A 19,822-nucleotide genomic window follows, 5' to 3' on the forward strand; every position below is an offset into this window, starting at 1 on the left:
TGAGTATTCTTATGTGACTGAACATATAGCCCATTTACTCTGGCTATAATCTGCTTTTATCCAGAATCCCATCTGAAACAAACAAATAAGTGAAATATCTGAATTTTTTAATCCTGGTTTCTGATCAGTGCCAATAGGCAAGTTAGGCAACTGAAAAGCCTATCATGATTATATTTTTCAGAATAAACCAACAATTATTTTCTCAGGATGTAATATCTATTTATGTGACTGCACAATAGAATTTAAAGACATTGTTACAACTCTTCAAAACTTAATCTAGTACAGCTTAAAGTCTCAACTAAAAGCTGCACTGTAAAAGACACAGAATTGTAACAGCTGATTAACGAAAGCTTTTGTTGCACTTCAAATGTGTTAACTCGATATTGAGAAAATAAAATACTAGGTCTCCATCCTGCAAAATCTGCACCTAGTAGTAAGAGTTTATTAACTTTAAAGGGATTAAGACCAGTAGCTAGCACTGTGCCTGGCAACAAGAGCTTTCATGATCTGGCAACTAGGTAACAAAATGAATCCTTTAAGAGCTATCAAACCAAAAAAAAAAAAAATTAGATATAAATTCAAGTTTTAGACTGCGGTCAATTGAGGTCTAGACAAAACCCTACATTTGTTCACTGCCTAGTCTCCAGTCTGCTCCAAGTTTGAAAAGGTAATTGAACTCTGTCTGTAATTACTGGATTAGACACAGATGGGCTCTGTACATTTCAGGGGGGAAAGCACTGTTTTGATTCATTTTATGATTGCCTGTAAGGTTGAACTTTTCAAAATGTACTTTCATCTGTTAAATGGTTTCTCAAATTCCCAGGGGTATATCTTCAATAACTGATGTTTTAAGCAAATTGGGCCTATCAGATCCTGTCTTTGAATGTAATAAGCTGCCCATTTTCTAGTATTATAAACGTGCATGTAGGTTAATAGCTACATCTCTTACATATTTTCAAAATTGCACTCTTTTGGAAAACTGAAAATTTTACTCAGCAACTGGTATATAGAAACTCTTAGAAATGCTATCTTTTAGGGTGAAAAATATCTACACAGGAATCCATAAATTATCCAATTAAACCATGAATGCTCTTACTCATAACAGCAGTCAGATCAACTCCCTACAGTAATTGATAAAAGATAGGCTTTTCAGTAACTGATAAAACTTCTCTTCTAGGCTCCAATTCAGTAAGGTATGTAAACACATTCCTAATTTTAAACATTATTCACATGCTTAAAGTTAGACATGTGCTTAAGCATATTACAGAAATGGGTCTTAAAACACATTTTAACAGTGAGGTTTCCCTTCCAGTGAACCACCCCATCCCTCAAATCAACAAGAAAAATTGTGGAACATGACATGACATCTGCTGACCATCACTGTTTACTTTGCTTGTATTTCATGAGTGAAATCCTGTCCTCACTGAAGTCAATGGTAATTTTGCCACTGATTTCAATAGGGCCAGGATTTCGTATATCCTTCCCCTGTAACCCTTTGATTGTCTTGTCTATTTAGATTGTAAGCAGTTCACGAAAGGGACTATCTTGCTTCCTGTTATTCTATGTCTGTTAGTGCCCAGCACAGTGGAGCCCTGATTTTGGTTGGGAACTCTGGCCATTACCGTAGTACAAATAATAAATAATAATTTAACAATAACCAATCAGAATGCTATGTAGCAGCGAAGACTGCAGCCTCAACACATAAAGGGAAAGATTCTTTAAATAAAATAGGACAGATTTTTATATTTTACTATTAATATCTCAGAAGTTGCACTTCAGCCTTTTTGTTCTATATAATAATCTTCCAACTAGAATACGAATGAGTTGTATCTGAGCAAAAATACATGTAGGTCCTTATCCTGTGAAGAGATCTGGCTGTGCAGACCCTTAGCATACGTCTTCACTATCCGCCGATCCGGCGGGTAGTAATCTATCGGGGATCGATTTATCACGTCTTGTCTAGAAGCGATAAATCGATCCCCGAAAACGCACTCCCCGTCGACTCCAGAACTCCACCAGAGCGAAAGACGGTAGCGGAGTCGACAGGGGAGCCGCGGCCATCAATCCCGCACCGTGAGGATCCGAGGTACATCGATCTAAGATACGTCGACTTCAGCTATGCTATTCACGTAGCTGAAGTTGCGTATCTTAGATCGATTCCCCCCTCCCCCCCCAGTGTAGACCAGCCCTTACACTCAAGCAGTTGCTTTTGCAGGATCAGACAAGATTGTCTACATAGGGAGTTATTCTGGAATAGCTATTCCTAATTTCCATGTGTGGATGCTCTTATTCTGGAATAAGAGTGCTTTATTACACGTTATCTTAATCCTTTGAAATAAGGCACTCTTAATGAAATAAAATGATATGCAAAGTCAGATTTTATTCAAATTGTTTAATTCTTAGATAAGTTCTTACAGTGTTCTCTTGATTCTTTACACCTTTGATTCTGTGATCAAAATACAGATGCAGCATCTGTGTTTTCATAAGTGTTTCCTATCTGTAATATTATACAATGGGTTTTTAAGCAAGGCGAGAATTTAATGTTAGGAAACTGAAAGAATATCATTGAATAAAACAAAATTCATATTTTAATGAGCCAGTTGTACTTATTTTATTGCAGAAATTGAATATCATGATCTTTTTAAGAGAAATGAGAAGCAGAATACACGAGAAAGGGATACCTGATACATGTATGAAACTGAGATGGTATAAAGACCAAAGCAGTTCAAAGGATGTAATTATTTAATTCCCCCACCCCGCTCGCTTCCCAACTCAAATAAAATGATTAAATACTCTTTAGATTTGAGTATCTCCACTGATATTTATGTAGGAAGAAACCACAATACCAAACTATTACAGAAAATAAAGCTCTCTTAATTCACAAAGGTAATTTCTACAACTGATGGTTAAACTAGGCATAAGACTAAATTCAAGACTGGTACGGCTACATTAGAAATGCTTTAAATGAATGCATCATTGCTTACTTCTCTTATTATTAAAACGAAGACAGAACATTCATAGATTCATAACTTCCAAGGCCAGACTAGAACATTATGCTTGTGATCAGAAGAAGGATGGTCCCAGGGTTACTGCATTTTCCTGGGTCTCGAGAGACCTGGGTTCAATTCTTTGCTCTGCCATAGACTTCCTGTGAGACCTGGAACAAGTAATTTAATCTCTCTATGCCTCAGTTCCACATCAGTCAAGTGGGAATAATAGTACTTCCCTTCTTACATGGGTGTTACGAAGATAACTACGTTCAAGACAGTGGGACATTCTGAATAATAATGGGGACCGTAGTACCATAGGCACATAGATGTAGTTTGACCTGCTAAATAACACAGGCCAAAGAATCTCACACAGTAACTCCTACATCAGGCTCACACCTTCTGGCTGAACTAGAGAGGACCTTTTAGAAAGATATCCAATCTTGATTTAAAAACTTCAAGAGATGAAGCATCTACCACATCGCTAGGTTTCAAAGATTAATTGCCTTCATTGTTAAACATACGCACTTTATTTCTAGTCAGAATTTGTCCAACTTCAGTTTCCAGCCACTGGATCATGTTATGCCTTTGAGAGATGAAAGAGCCCTCTACTATCACAAATCTTCTTCCCACATAGGTGCTTCTACATCATGATTGAGTCACCTCTGAACCTCTTATTGGATAAGCTAATAGGTTGATTTAATTTAGTATCTCACTGCAAGAGAGATTTTCTAGATCTCAGATGATTCTTGTAGCTCTTTTCTGAACCCCTTCCAATTCTTCAACATCCTTTTAAAAGTGTGGACACAAGAACTGGACACAGTATTCCACTGCCTCATTAATGCCATATGCAGTGACAACAACATCTCCCTACTTCTACTCAATATTTCCCTGCTTATTGTATTAAACTAGATTTTTAAATTAAATCTTAGGGTTTGAAAATGTAATAGCATTATTTCGGTTTCTTCAATGAGTACAGCTTAAATGGGCCAGGTTCTGCTCTCACATACTTCCCGATGAAGTCAATAAAAGCAGTATTTGCACATCTCCCAGTACAATTTGGCCTATGAATCGCTGAACACTTTCAATAAATCCTTTAGATAATGAAATCTGCTGTACTCCAATTTAAATCTACATGGTGAAACTCTTCGCCTCCCCGAACAATACAACAAAAATTATACTACATATATTATCCAGGTGGATCTATCTAGAGTAGAATATAGAATAAAAGCTGAAGAAAAAAGAAATGAAAAATAATCAAAAATTTGTAGCTATCATTTAAAAATAAAACCTTTGTAACCAAGTTCTGAAAGAATATCCCAAGAACACGCACATCTGTTTAATATTACAAGCCAACTGTCAACATCCTAAGTGAAGTTTTAATTTAATATTTTTTCTTTCTTGATGTTTTACCTTTAATCAATGCCTTGTGAGAGTATCAGCTTTCTACAAGAAACTGTTAAATATAAAGAAATGTTATTGTAGCATGTTTATAAAATCATAGTTCGAGAACTTTTTATTTTTCTAAAACCTGACCACAACTTAATTATCCGCAGGACATTCCAAACTCACAATTGCAAGCTCCAGTTCCCAAGCAATTTTAAACAATATCTACTGTACGGGACGTAGGGTATTCCAAATACCACAACACGGTTATATTTCCAAACGTCAGCATTAGGGCCCTTAGACCTGGTTTTTATTTTCAATAAATATTTGTTTCTCCACAAATCTTTAAATGGTTATCATCATGATCATGTTTTTATTTCACGTCAGTTTGCTATCTCGGTTATTTGTTTTTACAATTAAAGTAAGCTAGATTTTTCTATCCTTGCATAATATATTACCTCCAGTTCAAAGAGTTTTGTAAGATACCTATTTAACTCCCACCTCCATTGCTCGCACTCTTCCCCTAATCAAATAAAAAAATCAAAAAAATTCCCAGGCAAAAACTTTGTAAACCTGGAGTTAAATTTGAAAGAATGTATCACTTAGTTCAGCCAAAAAAACCTCTTAAAAGAATGCTGGAGTTTCCTCAAATGACAGAAACACTAGAAAGCTTGGAAATTCCAAGTTAAGTTTCCACTTGACAACAACTTCCAAACTATCTGAAGGTATGCAAATACACACACAATCCAATTACTCAAGCAACCTTAGCTCTGCATGCATAGTGCCAGTCTGAAAACAACAAGAAATTCTGAGACTGCGTCATGAGCGGTGGTTGGAAATTTTCCAACAGAATGTTTTTCCATCAGAAAATGCTGATCCTTCACATTTGAAATTCTCCATGGGAACATGTCAGTTTCTACAAAAATTCCAACAGAAACTTGTCTGGTTTCTTGCTCACTCACCCACCCACCTCCCTGTCCCCTCAGAAGCCCACCTGATGGGATGCTATGGGGTTAGAGCTCTCCAGCAGCTCACCTGATGGGCTACTGCAGAGGCAGAGCTCACAGGCTGCCATGGAGCCAGGCATTCCAGTGTCCTGGGGAGGATATTCTGCTTTGAAAACACCAAAACATTCCCACAGTGGAAATATTTCCATGTTTCCAAAATGAAATATTGCAGAATTTCACTTCCATAAAAAACGTCCAGGGTTTGGCTTTTCATCCCGATTCAGGATAACAAAATTTCCAAAACCTTGAAATTTTTTTTACAGTAGTGGAATTCAGTTTGCAGCCAGCTCGAAGCCTTCTACATCAGAGTTTCAACTCTTTAGTGTCCACAAAACATTAAGACCTTGCTCTTAATCTTAGTGAATCTGTCTCATTAACTGATATGCTTTTTCTCAGAGTTTCTGGGGGATATGGCTACACTGCACACTAAGCCCAGATTCTGTCCCTGGTTTGAGCCCAAGCCTCCCTTCCGTCCATTTTGCAGTGTGGACACAGGTCATGCTGCATACAAGAATTAGATTAAATCCACAACACCCCAGGAGAAAAAACGGTCAACCAAAAAAGGAAATGCCTGACAGATGGTGATTCAAGTAGTGATTCTGCACAAGTTCATTTTTTCATATTCATCTACATCTAAGCACTTATATGGCCTCCAAGATACCTTAGTATGTATTAAAAATAGATAATCGGGTGAAAACATTTTAAAAAATTTCATCCATTGTGGGCTTCATCATGAGGACTTTACTTACCAGGAAAACAATACTTAAGAGAGGAATGGATTACCTTTAAATGTATTTGTTTTTTCAAAGGTGTGAGACAAAATATTTGTGTAAACAGAAGGCAGAAACTTAAACTTGAGTAAATGAGGTACATGTGTTTGTACTGCTGTCCCTGCCCCCAAACAAAGGGAAAGATGGAAGCTGAGTCGGAATGAAAGGGTGAGAAGAGGCAAACAAACACCTGAAAGGTTGGCACCTGACAACTATGAAGTGTTATTTTTGGCAGACAGAAAGGTTTGCCACCACTGCCCTGAAACCAGGAAAACTTATGTTTTTAGTAAAGTAGCTACTATTTATCATTCTAAGCAATTAAACTGTAATATTTTAGTTATTAGAAACATTTTCCAAAAATTGTTGGCAACTCCCCTCACCCCACAATTTTACCCTTTAATTGCTCTAACTGCTAAAGATGTAATTCCAATCCTTGACCTACTTATTCTCCACCTTGAAAAACATTTTACAGGTGTACTGGCATGGAGATCACAAGACAAAGAACATTACACAATATTTTACTGACATACAATATCTCTTCATCAATGCTGAAACAAAAAGAATTTTAATCCATTAGGTGCCAAAAAATACAAGGAAACAGCTTAACATTGAGATTTTACCCTAGCATCTAATTATGGTGACAAAAACAATTCCAAAGATACTGCAGCATAAATGTTACCTGAGCACATATTGACAGCAAATATTTATTACTATTTGTTTACACAATACAGTTTCTTTGGTTTTTCAACTCTGAATGCCCACATCTTAAGTACTTCCTACTCACGTGCCTTTGTACCTGTGTTGAGAGAGAATACGACAACCAAAAGACTCCCATTTTGTTGCTGACAAAATTTAATGTATAATCACTGCTAGAGTCCTAAACTACAGTAGCACAACTGTATTTCTGATAATATGGTAAAAGTTTCACAGCACAAAGTTCCTAAGATCTATGATCTCTCTGACATTCTGTTAGTCAGAGAAAGGAAACCACTTCGGCCCGCCTCTGTATTCAGCAGATTCTATGGTGAACAGCATTCTACAAATGCCCAAGACAAATAGGGTATCCCTCCCTGCCTCGTCATGATTTTTTTTTTTTACATCAATTAAAAAGTGGGACATATGCCATACGCACCGATAAAAGTACAGGCCTAGCTCCCCTCCCCTAACTTATTTAAAATAAGGAAAGGGAGAAATGATAATCTTCAGTTTTCTCCTGAAGAAGAAAAAGAGCTGAAGTATTCTCAAAGCAAGCAACATCTGGGGGGAAAAACTCTCCAGTGGACAACTCTCCAAAGAACGAAGCTGATTTTCTGTTTGCTTGGCTAAATTTCAAATTTTATTTTTGTCTTTTTCATGAGTTCTTTAACTGCAGAATCCAAACTGCCAACAATATGAACATGACAGAAGTGGTCAAAATGGTCAGCCCATCCTACTCCCAAAATTTAGAGATCCATAACATCTGTCAGAATAATAAAAATAAAATAAAAAATAAAGCATAACTGAAACAGAATTCACTAATCTAAAAGTTTTCTAAGTTTTTCCTTGCTTCCCCTTCTTCATTCCCTTTTTCTCTCCTCCCATTTCAGACCCATTCTATCACTCTCCATGCCATTTTCTGTTTTCTCCCTCATTTTCTTTCTCTCATTTGTCCTATTTGTTTTGTCCATCTCCCTACTCTGTGTGTTCAGTTGTCTCTCCTCTTCTTCTGTTCTCTCTAGCTCCCTGGATCTCACTCAGTATTCCACTTTCTCTCCAGTCCTCCCCCTCTCTCTCTCTGTGCCTGTCTTTCCCCATCACTCTGTTCCTCCACTTAAGTTCACTCCCCTTCTGCTCCCTCTGAGGCTCTCCCCCCAGTCTCCTTTCTGTTTCTCCCCTTCCTGGGGTTCATCCTCCGCCACAAGTGGGGCCTGCTTCTAAGGACAGCAAGAGGCCAAATCCTCCCTTCTTCCCCAATCCACCATGTCTAGAAGCCTGTAACTGAGCCTCCACTGAACTTATCCTGTACTTGTGGCAAGATATCAAGTCAGCAACTCAGAGGAGAAGCCAATTCAACTGCTAGCCAGCAGCTGAAAAGAGTTTACAGTGGCTCTAACTCCACCAATAGGATCCTAGGGAGATCCTCCTACAGTTAAAACCCAGTAAAAAAATCCCCTTGCCCCTCTCATCCAAAAAAAGTCAGTGACCCAGGGGCATCAAAGTTGGCCCTGGAAGACTAAAATGGGGGGATGGGGAGGAATGGATATTCTTCACCACAGAGGGCATATGCCCTCAGAATACTGAGTGGCAGACTTGGAATACTTTTGGATGCTTCACTGCCACAGGATGGTCGATTAGCCACAGTGGCAAAATTAACTAGCAACTCAGAGGGGGGAAAAAAATCACCATAATTTTCAGCCCTGTCATTTACTTTATATTGAGAAAACAACTTATACAACGGGGTTAGGAGTTTTCTTTTCTTTTCTTAAAGGTAGCTGAATTTGAACTGACATTTAAGAGATCCCAAAAATAAGGACACTCATAACTACATCCTCCAGAGGCTGACCATGTATACTCACCACTATTTCTTAAACGAATTTGGCTGAAACCAGAAACAGTCACATGGGGACCATTAGCTGATTGAATGAAAGCTTTTTATTGTACTCTGAAATCATTTTAATATCTCTCCAATATCATTTTCTCTTATTGCTTTTCACTCTTTCTTCCCCAGCACTTTTAATATGATCTTCATAGCTTCCTTCAATCTTTTAGGACAAAATTCTTCTCTAAGAAGGAGGGAATGCAACCGGGGGGGGAGGGGGGGGGAGGTTGAAAAATAAAAAAGAATCAGGCTGATAATAAATCAGATATCACTTTCAACCTCAGTTATGAAGCAGAGTCTGACATTCATGCTGGAAAGAGATGCATTTAAATTGTGCTAAAAAAATGTAAAATATGGAATCATTCAAAAGATAAAAGTTTGTGTGCAAGTACTGTACAAAAGACAGCATCAAGAATATCAAGAAATATGTTATGAAATAATGAACTTTTTAATAGTTAGAAGAGGGAGAATAAATCTGTTTTTTCTTCCTAATGACCTCAGCTATGAGCCCAATTTATTAGACTCTAACTCATTACCACAGTTTAAAAAAGTGAACTAAAAATAACTTGTAGTCCAAAATTGGTCATATTAATTAATTTCTACTAAAGAGTATAATTGGCAATACCAAGAATACTATATAATACATTTGCAGGCATATGTTCTCTTTTGGGAATTATTAGGTAACCATTAGAGTCAAGTCTATAAACTAAACAGTAAATCTGTTTAAGATTATATATATTATATAAGGATTCTAACAACTTCAATTCTGACATTTTTGGTAGTATTTGTTGTCCCATAGTCTCTTTCTGATAAGATTTCATAGCACTAGTTCTTCTGGTGTATTTCATCACAGAATAACTAATTAACTATGATGAAACAGACTCAGTTCTGACGTCCTCTCAATTTTCTCACAGACTTAAATGAAATTGGTCTCCTCAATTATTATACCCTCCACCAAGCCTGAACTTTTAGCAAACATAGTACTGTATTAACATACATAAAGTGTTAAGGAACTCATGCCGCTATGGTGTCAGTAGCTTCCCTTAGTAACCGACCTAATTTTCTAGCATAGACCAGGCCTCTGTCTCATCCACCACAGAAGCTGGTTCAATAAAAGATCTTATCACACTCACCACCTCTCTCCTATATCCTGGGACTAACATGGCTACAACAACTCTGCAAACATTAAACTATTGTAATATATGGGTAACAGCTATTTTGTTTGAAATCTAGATCCAGTTAGATAGACTAGCAGTGTTCTATTTCCGCCTGTTGTTGCTGCTGATTACATATTGTGACTGTGTTCACATATGTTGTTCTTAGACACCCTTCAAATCAGTAAAGAATAGTGTGATGTAGATGCTTTAACCCCATTTGGTTTTACCTATAACAAGTGCAAGAGACTGCTTTGCTGTAAGTGTATGCCTGATTTTGTTTTTGGTTTTTAAATATGTTATGGAAAAACCATCACCACTGCAATGCTACAGGACAACGAGAACTGTCTTTTTACCAATGTCAATATATCAGGGCAGGCAGGTGGGTTGGTGGTTAAAAACTTTGTTAGACATGCATATACACCGTCATTTGTTATGGATTTGTACTCAAGTGTAATTTCTGACAGTAAACCGCTGAGATGGGGAATTTTTCTTTTCTTCCATACTCAATACCTGTATAAAGCAGTCTAGCATATTCTTGATATGTACATTGGCCCATTATGGCAATTCTTTTAAAAAAAAAAAATCATTAAATCATCATGTAAACTGAAAACACCCCCATCACATGAATTTTGTTATGTGCACCAATATGAAGGTGATGTGTCACACATCGCCTCCATATTGGTGCACATAACAAAATTCATTCCGCACATGGACGTAAAAAATTAGATGGAACACTGGTGTTTGCCATCATCCATGTGTCTTACTAGTATGTGGGAGACCTTGACACGTCCCTTAAAAATGGACCCCTACAAAGTGAACGTATACTATTTTCTCATAAACATCCTTCTTTTCAATTATTGGAAGGGAAAGTGAAAAACAAATTTGTAAACGTTCTGTAAAGTGGTAACACTGATATCCTGGGAAACCTAGCTGTGGTAACAATCTCTGTGACTAGTTGCGTTTCATTCCTATACCAATCCAGCAAATATTTACTAGTGATTAAGCTAGGCATCTTCCCCATTTGGATATCTCTTAAAGCTTCTTGAATGTTTATGAATGTATATGTACACATTGCACTGCACATTATTTCCTTAGCTCTACTATAGTTTCCAGTTTTAATCATTATTGTGATTAATTAACCGATTAATCCTTTTTTGGGGTTTCCCTTAATACTTGGGAAATAAGAATTGTACTAGGATGTGCTGGGTATTGATAATCAGTGGTTCAGTGTCATGCTGGAAGGGCATAACGAGTGGGGTCCCGCAGGGATCAGTTCTGGGTCCGGTTCTGTTAGATAATGGCACAGAGAGTACACTTATAAAGTTTGTGGACGATACTAAGCTGGGAGGGGTTGCAAGCAAGTGATTTGGAGGATAGGATTAATATTCAAAATGACCTGGACAAACTGCAGAAATGGTCTGAAGTAAATAGGATGAAATTCAATAAGGACAAATGCAAAGTACTCCATTTAGGAAGGAACAATCAGTTACACACATACAAAATGGGAAATGACTGCCTAGGAAGGAGTACTGCGGAAAGGGATCTGGAGATCATAGTGGACCACAAGCTAAATATAAGTCAACAGTGTAACACTGTTGCAAAAAAAGCAAACCTCATTCTGGGATGTATTAGCGGGAGTGTTGTAACCAAGACATGAGAAGTAATTCTTCCGCTCTACTCTGCACTGATTAGGCCTCAACTGGAGTATTGTGTTCAGTTCTGAGCGCCACATTTCAGGAAGCATGTGGACAAACTGGAGAAAGTCCAAAGAAGAGCAACAAAAATGATTAAAGGTCTAGAAAACATGACTTATCAGGGAAGATTGAAAAAATTGGGTTTGTTTAGTCTGAAAAAGAGAAGACAGAGGGGACATGATAACAGTCTTCAAGTACATAAAAGGTTGTTACAAGGAGGAGGGAGAAAAATTGTTCTTCTTAACCTCTGAGGATAGGACAAGGAGCAATGGGCTTAAATTACAGTAAGGGAGGTTTAGGTTGGACATTAGGGAAAACTTCCTGTCTGTGGTTAAGCACTGGAATAAACTGCCTAAGGAGGTTATGGAATCTCCATCATTGGAGATTTTTAAGGGCAGGTTAGACAAACACCTGTCAGGGATGGTCTAGATAATATTTAGTCCTGCCATAAGTGCACGGGACTGGACTAGATGACCTCTCAGGGTCCCTTCCAGTCCTATGATTCTATGAAAGGCAATATAAGCAAAATGCTTAACAGTCCAAATTGTAGCCACCATATGTTCTTTACACTAAGAATATTTCTGTTCTACTGTAGTTAATACTTGAGATGCATAAACAATTGGACTCCAATAGACAATTGAATTCCTGTACTGACCCAGGGCAGCTGCCAGTGCTTCTTCTGTAGCAGCTTGTTCCAACACAAATGGTTGTGAATAGTCAGGCTGAACCAATACAGGAGCTGAGGCTAATGCCCATTTCAATTTAGTGACTGCTTCAGTCAATTGTAGGTTTGATTTCCAATATCTTTTTTAATTAAAGTATGTAAGAGAACAGCTATTTTTGCAGATTCAGGTATAAACCTCTGAGAAAATCCTCTCATTCCCAGAAATTGCACTGTCTGTCTGTTTCAGTACAATTTAAATTCATAATTTAACAAGCATTTTAGAAAACACGCCAACAAAACCATTTTGCAAAATATTAATAATATGCTTTTTCTTTAAACATTTTAACTGATTAATGTGGATTTTTAAGATTTTTGATGCCCCATAGCTGGTAAGTTATGCCATAGGGATAATAACTCATTTGGCTGAGGGATGAGCCATTTATAACTTTTCCCCTAAGGGGGATTATATTATTCTCTATATGCTCTATATTTTGTGCTCTTCCAGATTATTCGACAATTTTGCTATGGGGCTTGCTAGGGTTACATTATATATTGTTGTATTTATAATACTGATTACCACAATAAAGGTTCTGATTACTTAAAACAAAGATGCTTACAAAGCAAAATATGAAGAAATAGCCTTACAACTTATAAACTTATTACAACTTAAAATAAACCTAATAAAGGCCTTTTTTATCCATAACTGAAAATGTGTGACATCACAAAAAATAAAAATATATATTTATAATTATGCACAAATTAATTTTTGTTGCAAACATAAACCCCAAAATGAAAGAAAAAATTTAAACCAGTTTCCATTGCGGAGGGCCAGTCCATTGTGGTCCATCCCTCTTGCTGCCATCCTTGCATCGGACCCGACCCTCACCCTGGCGAAGAGAGTTGCAGCTGTGGTGGTCATTGAAGCAAAAGCTCGGGCTTGGGAGGAGTTTGGAAAGACCATTTGTCGCCTTAGGAGGGGTCGGCGGGATGTTGCCCAGGCTGTTCTCAGCAAGAGTGGTGAAACGCTGACTTTGACAGAGGAGATGGTTGAGAGGTGGAAGGAGCACTTTGAGGAGCTCCTCAACCCGGTGGACACGCCCTCCTTTTACTAGAGGACTGCACTGCACCACAGAGTCAAAGGCCTGGGTCTACACTGGGGGGTGGGGGTGGGGGGAAATCGATCTAAGATATGCAACTTCAGCTACGAGAATAGCGTAGCTGAAGTCGACGTATCTTAGATCAACTTAGATTGACTTACTTTGCGTCCTTGCAGCACGGCATCGACGGCCGCCACTCCTCCGTCGACTCTACTTCCACCTCTCGCAGCAGTGGAGTTCCGGAGTCGACGGGGAATGCGTTCGGGGATCTATTTATCGCGTCTAGATGAGACGCAATAAATTGATCCCCGATAGATCCATCACTACCCACCGATCCGGCGGGTAGTGTAGATGTACCCAAAGAGAGGTGGATGTGAGAGAGGAAAGTGCAGAGAAAAGCACAGAAGGCCTCAAGCCTCATGTAGTTAACTGGCTTCATTCTCTGGCCCTGTGCCTAACACCTGCACAGTAAGTGGCAAGGACTGTTGCTTGAGAATTGACTATTTAGCCACTCACCATGCTTGATAGACAGTAACTGAACTGCTTTGCCGATTACACCATAGTCTTTTGAGACGGTCGGCTGCCATATATATTTAATCAAAAGATTAAAATGTTGATTTTATGCATTCAATTGAATTTGAATTTCCATCCAACTAGAGCTTGACATAAAACAATCTCAAATAAAGAATTAATCCTCTTCTACTAAATAAGAAATTAATCATTCACCATTTTCTAATAATTTTAAAAAAAGAAAAATTAAGAATCTGAATAAATGTAAATTAAGCTATATAATTGTTTAAATAACTTTCTATAGATATAATGCATCCTCCTAGTTAGCAAAAAGAAGCATCAAATTTAGTGTAGAGGCCACATTTATGTTGATTTCAACATGTTTTAATGCTTACCAACTAATGAGACACAACCTTTCTTTAGGAAAATAACGTTGCCCCTTTTTGATCTGAGCAGCTAGTCAAACTTTGGGGCCCTGGGTTTGTTCCAGCTGGGAGTAGAAATTGGTGATAGACAGGTATTTCGTTGATGCAGTTTGGTTTATTTACAAATGTGTCTCTGAATGCAGAAGGAATCAAGCAGGAAACAGCTTCTTTTCCTCACAGCACCAAGAGCACTCTTTTCATCCTGCACCCCTGACCCAAAAACCTCTCCCTAGTTTTCTTTTAAGGTCAAACACTGGACTTTCAGCTGCTCCTTCCAGCTATATCATTCTCTGGTCCTCTGTATTCTACCTATTTTCTCAAACTCTCTCACACGATACTCAGCAAACCCCCCCCACCACCACCCATTCAGTCCAAACTCATGGGCGGGTTCACATAACCCTTTAATATTAGGTAAGGGCTTGTGATTAATTTATTCTTATAGTTATGTTAATTCAAGGCTCAGTTCATACCCATCCTTCTCAGCAGGGTTTAACTCGACCTATAACAAGGTTTCACCCAGCTCATAACAGTAACTAAAAAGTACAAATGCAAAACACGATTATAATGGATTATTTAAATCAAGGTTTCCTGCTTGCTGATTTTAATCATGATTTAAATCAGTGATTTAAATTGCTTTGATTTAAATAAATCCACCAACCAGAGTTACCTTGAGCACATCAAACCTATTCCCTCTGTTCTCTACATTGGCTTCCCATGGAATATTGAGTTGAGTTCAAGGTCTTGGTCCTTATCTTCAAGACACTCAACGGTCAGAGACCAGGATAGCTAAAAGATTGTCTAAAGTGTTGTGATGAGGACCATGGTTCAATTACTCTACTTTTCACACACAGTGGAACTTTCTACAATAAGGGAAAAACTCATCTGTGCAGAACGTAGAGCTTTCTTGCAGACTGGTCCAAGACTGAGGAACAAACTTCCACAGAAAATAAGGACTATCACAACCTTCACCACCTTCTGCTCCAAGTGCAAGGCACACTTCTTTGATCTTGCCTTCTCTAGCATAAACACACAGTACTGTGTAATTCTTTATAAACAAACAAGCCTACCTAAACAATACACAACACACAGAAGTTTGCCTCTAAGAAGAAGCTGAGAGGACAAACCATATATGAGAGATGTTAGTTATGTTGCTTAATGAACTACTGGAAGGTGCTCTGATACATTGGTGACGGAAGGCAGTACAAGAACCTATAAGGAACCGAATAGACTGCAATAGGTCGGCCCTTATCAGTGAGCATCTCATATTTTCTGAAAACTACATTAAATATTTCATCTTTCTGACATGGATATTTAATGTTCCATAAATTGTGAAAACTGTGCTTTGTTCTAAATTTCTATTGTTCCCCAGCATACTCTACTATGCTTAGTTAGCCCAGGGCCTGCAGAATTAACCTCTGCTGATTCTGACTTACGAGCTTTTGGGAGAGGTTTTAAGACAAAACTGGTGGTCTGATATGTTCCCGACATCTTTTTATTTTAAATCAACCAACCCTGTATGCATAATTTTTATACAAATATATTTAGGAGTTAATGTGTAAATCAACAATTAATTTGCAAGTTAAATTGCCTAGCTCCGGAAAAACCAGCTAAATTTATGATTGCAAGCCTGTAAGAAAGTATTAGAGAGAGGCGCTCTCTCTCCCGCATAATCAAATCAAATTGTGTTTTGCAGTAGCAAACAATTAAATTATACACCTCTACCCCGATATAACGCAACCCGATACAACACGAATTCGGATATAAGGCGGTAAAGCTGCGCTCTGGGGGGGTGGGGCTGAGCACTCCAGTGGATCAAAGCAAGTTCGATATAACATGGTTTCACCTATAACGCGGTAAGATTTTTTGGCTCCCAAGGACAGCATTATATCGAGGTAGCAGTGTAGTTTATTTTACTACAAGCCCTACCCAGACTTAGTTTAATTTGCCAACCATCTCTTGCCTTTCCAGCAAAAATAAATGCCTCGGACTGCAGCTTATAGTTTGCATTATTCTCCCTCTTAATATCAAACCGTATCTCCAAAAAACAGCTATGACCAAGTTTGCAAGGTCCTAAAGGTTGCTACACAGCCTACTCTGGTTTGGCTGGAAAATTAAACCATTGGTTGCCATTCTGACAAAAATACTTTGAACTACTTAAGTAGCTGACAAACCCATATCCAATCTCTCCTGTGAAGTCGCCAGAGACCACTGACCAGGCATCATGTTGAAACTGGAACTCAGCCTCAGGTATGCATGCTTAGCAGAACACTTATCCTAATTTACACTTATCAACTAATTTCTGAAGCAATTTCTATGTGGCTGAGATCAGGTAAGCTCATCCCTCCTTCCCCTCAAACTGACAGCTCAGCTTATTGCTCTGTTCATGACTAAGGGCTTGTCTACACTGGCAATTTACAGTGCTGCAACTTTTGCTGCGCTCAGGGGGCTGTTTTCACACCCCTGAACAAGAGTTTCAGTGCTGTAAAGCGCCATTGTAGACAGTGCATCAGCGCTGGTAGCTATGCCCCCAGCGCTGGTAGCTACGCCCCTTGTGGAGGTGGGTTTTTTTTAGAGCACCGGGAGACAGCAACCACACAAGCCACGTTAAAGCGCTGCTGCGGCAGCACTTTAGGGCATTGCCAGTGCAGACTAGCCTTAAGGTACCATTCATACTTAGCCCCTCTAACTGGCATCTCAGTGTTGCTGTACATGTTCAGTCACTCACTTCCAGTCAACCCTGTTGTCCTTGTTTGGCAGGCAGGAAATCTGACACTTCCACTTGCCTAGGCAGCACTCATGCTATTGCCCAGAAGCCTGGAACATGAAGTTTTCTGGTGCTTATGACTACAGTTTTAAGTGATTTAAGATGAGAGATTTCCTGGAGACAAGCTTCCAGTTTTGATAAAGTCAAATTACCACCACAATTTTATTAATTATCTTATACTAACAAAATAGTCTTTAAATGGGATTTTAATTTAAGAATTATTACTACCTATGCTATACTGTAAAATCTCAGTTTATAAATAACTGGATAGAAAGATCATTACTATTTTTAACAAAAATATTTATTTCAGAGACTCTCTCGCTCCCACCTCTAAATCCATTCTTCTGCAAATCTCTGATATTGTCAAAAGTAAAATATTCCTGTGACATTATGCCAAAAAGTGCAATTCTGTGGATACCTTCCAGCAAAAGTGTCACAACATTTTCATTTCTTAATAATACATTTTCTCTTTAATATACATATTTTTGTTTCCAATAACTGCAGGTTATATATTTAATTTATAGATACCAGGTCACTTCAGCTCTAGTGTATGTAGGTACAAGTCCACTGACTTCAATATTTAAACCAGGATTGAATTTAGCCTATTAAATTTATTTTTAAAAAACCTCAACTCCAGAAACAAACATTTCTCTGGTTGTTGATTTTAAAAAGTGGCACTTCATTAAAGCTGTTCAGATGGTTGGAATGACAGACTAAATCCCAAAGAGGGAGATTAATGAACAGAAGGCAGGTATGGCTGTCAAAAGGTTCATGGTGAATACAATTTATAAACATGGTTATGGCACTATACCTTTATGGTGTGTAACATTTATCTGCACACAGAACATATACATAAATCTGCAACCCAGCTATGTATGAGTAGTGGTCAAGAAAACTACTGATAGTGTGTATGGCCTCAATTCTGAAAAACTACTGGTAATTATGCACATACTAGAACTACCTAAGTGAATAAACTTAAGTAACTCCTATACCACTACTCATATTAGTAAATTTACACTCATGCATAAATGTTTGCAGGAGCAGGGCCTACAGAAAAGGAGATGACTCTGTGTCTTTGGAAATTCTGGTCCTTGCAGGCAACAGAATCAACACTAATGAGTACAGACTAGAGGCTGTATAACATCACCAAAGACTGTACTACGTGTCATTATTATAAACAATATGCACGTCTTACTGAGGATCTGCCAACTCACTTGGGGGAGGGATTAGTTTCAAAGGGATAATGTCAAACGGAAAACTAGTCCGTTTCTTGTTTTTTTTTAAGGGTTGAGAGTAGTTTTAAGTTCTCCTGAGTCCCCACACCAAATACTGAGAGGTTTACAATCATATTGTTTGCTATTATTTTATTTATTCTAATGTTTTCTTTCTCTCGTTTTCTTGCGTGAAAGTCCCACACAAACAACAGAAAGTAAACGACCACTGGGCAGATTTTTCAGAATTGCCCGGCCAGCACCTGGGTCTTAGTGGGAACTGAGCCTTTTAAAAACCTCCTCCTGCAATCTGACCCGCGAAGACAGAGCCTTGCAGCCACGCAGAGCCACCGACGGACTCCATGCGCACCGCAGCTGGCAGGACGAGGGGGCTATCAAGGGGAAAGAGACCAGTGCCTGGAGGGTTGCCAAGTGCACGAAGTAAAAGGGGGGAGAAGAGAAGAGAGTCAGCCCCCGCAATCACTTTGCACGGCACTAATCTGCGGGTCACCTGTAGCTGCGGAAGGGGGCTGCCTGGGGGCTCGGCGCATCTGCAGACGGGGCTGTTGGCTGATACTACCATTACCCCCATAACCATCTTCCTCCCCGGACTCCTAGGTCCCCTCCCCGGGACAGTCCCTACGCCGGCCCCCGCACTCACCACCTCGCGGGCCCGGCAGGAGAAGTCGCTCTTGGGCCGCTGGCTGCCCCGCTTGAGCAGCTCATCCCTGGGGCTCTCGCCGGCCGGGACCCCCAGCGCCTTGTTCCGGGTCTTCACCGTCTTCACGCTGGCTTTGAACAGCAGCGTGATGTCCACGGCCATGGCGCCCCGCTCCCGTCGCCGGCCCGACCCAGCGAGCCCGGCCCCCTCTCACCGGCTGCCAGCCAGACACGCCGGCCCCGAGTCCCTCCGCACAGTCCTCCCCGCACAACTCGGCCCGCCGTGCGGGGTTCCGCCGCCTTATCCGACCGGCCCCGGCACCGCACCAGGGGAGAGAACCCAGAGCCAGTCCTAGTTCCAGCATGAGACCCCCCGCCCCCCAGGGAGACCCTGCACCGCCCCAGTGTGTGTCTATGTGGGGGGTGAGCCCCCCGGGGGACCCTGCACTGCCCCAGTGTGTGTGTGTACGTGGGGGGTGAGCCCCCAGGGAGACCCTGCACCGCCCCAGTGTGTGTCTATGTGGGGGGTGAGCCCCCCGGGGGACCCTGCACTGCCCCAGTGTGCGTGGGTATGTGGGGGGTTAGTCCCCAGGAACCCTGCACTGCCTCAGTGTGTGTGTGTACGTGGGGGGTGAGCCCCCAGGGAGACCTTGCACCGCCCCAGTGTGTGTCTATGTGGGGGGTGAGCCCCCAGGGAGACCCTGCACTGCCCCAGTGTGTGTGGGTATGTGGGGGGTGAGTCATCAGCTCCAGGGAAACCCTGCACTGCCTCAGTGAGTGTGCATGTGGGGGATGAGACCCTGCCCTGCCCCAGTGTGTGTGTGTACGTGGGGGGTGAACCCCCAGGGGGAGACCCTGCACTGCCCTGGGGGTAGGGGGTGAATCCCAAAGGGGACCCGGCACTGCCCCAAT

General features: G+C 40.1%; 1 protein-coding gene across 7 annotated transcripts in view; it reads right to left on the minus strand.

The window, feature by feature from the left end:
- STX18 (syntaxin 18) overlaps nt 1-19,217 on the minus strand; it is a 93,397-nt gene extending 74,180 nt beyond the window's left edge. For 2 of the 7 annotated variants that reach the window (XM_005300259.5, XM_024106868.3), the window contains exon 1: nt 18,912-19,181. In XM_005300259.5, coding sequence (XP_005300316.1) covers nt 18,912-19,073 — 162 coding nt within the window. In that variant the 5' untranslated portion in view covers nt 19,074-19,181. Of the gene's footprint in view, nt 1-18,911 lie in introns of all 7 variants that reach the window. The other 5 variants (XM_065597088.1, XM_024106870.3, XR_006175696.2 and 2 more) reach the window with 4 other exon arrangements.
- Between the last annotated feature and the right edge of the window lie 605 nt (nt 19,218-19,822).

This window comes from Chrysemys picta, chromosome 5, assembly GCF_011386835.1.
Source record: "Chrysemys picta bellii isolate R12L10 chromosome 5, ASM1138683v2, whole genome shotgun sequence".
NCBI lineage: Eukaryota > Metazoa > Chordata > Testudines > Emydidae > Chrysemys > Chrysemys picta.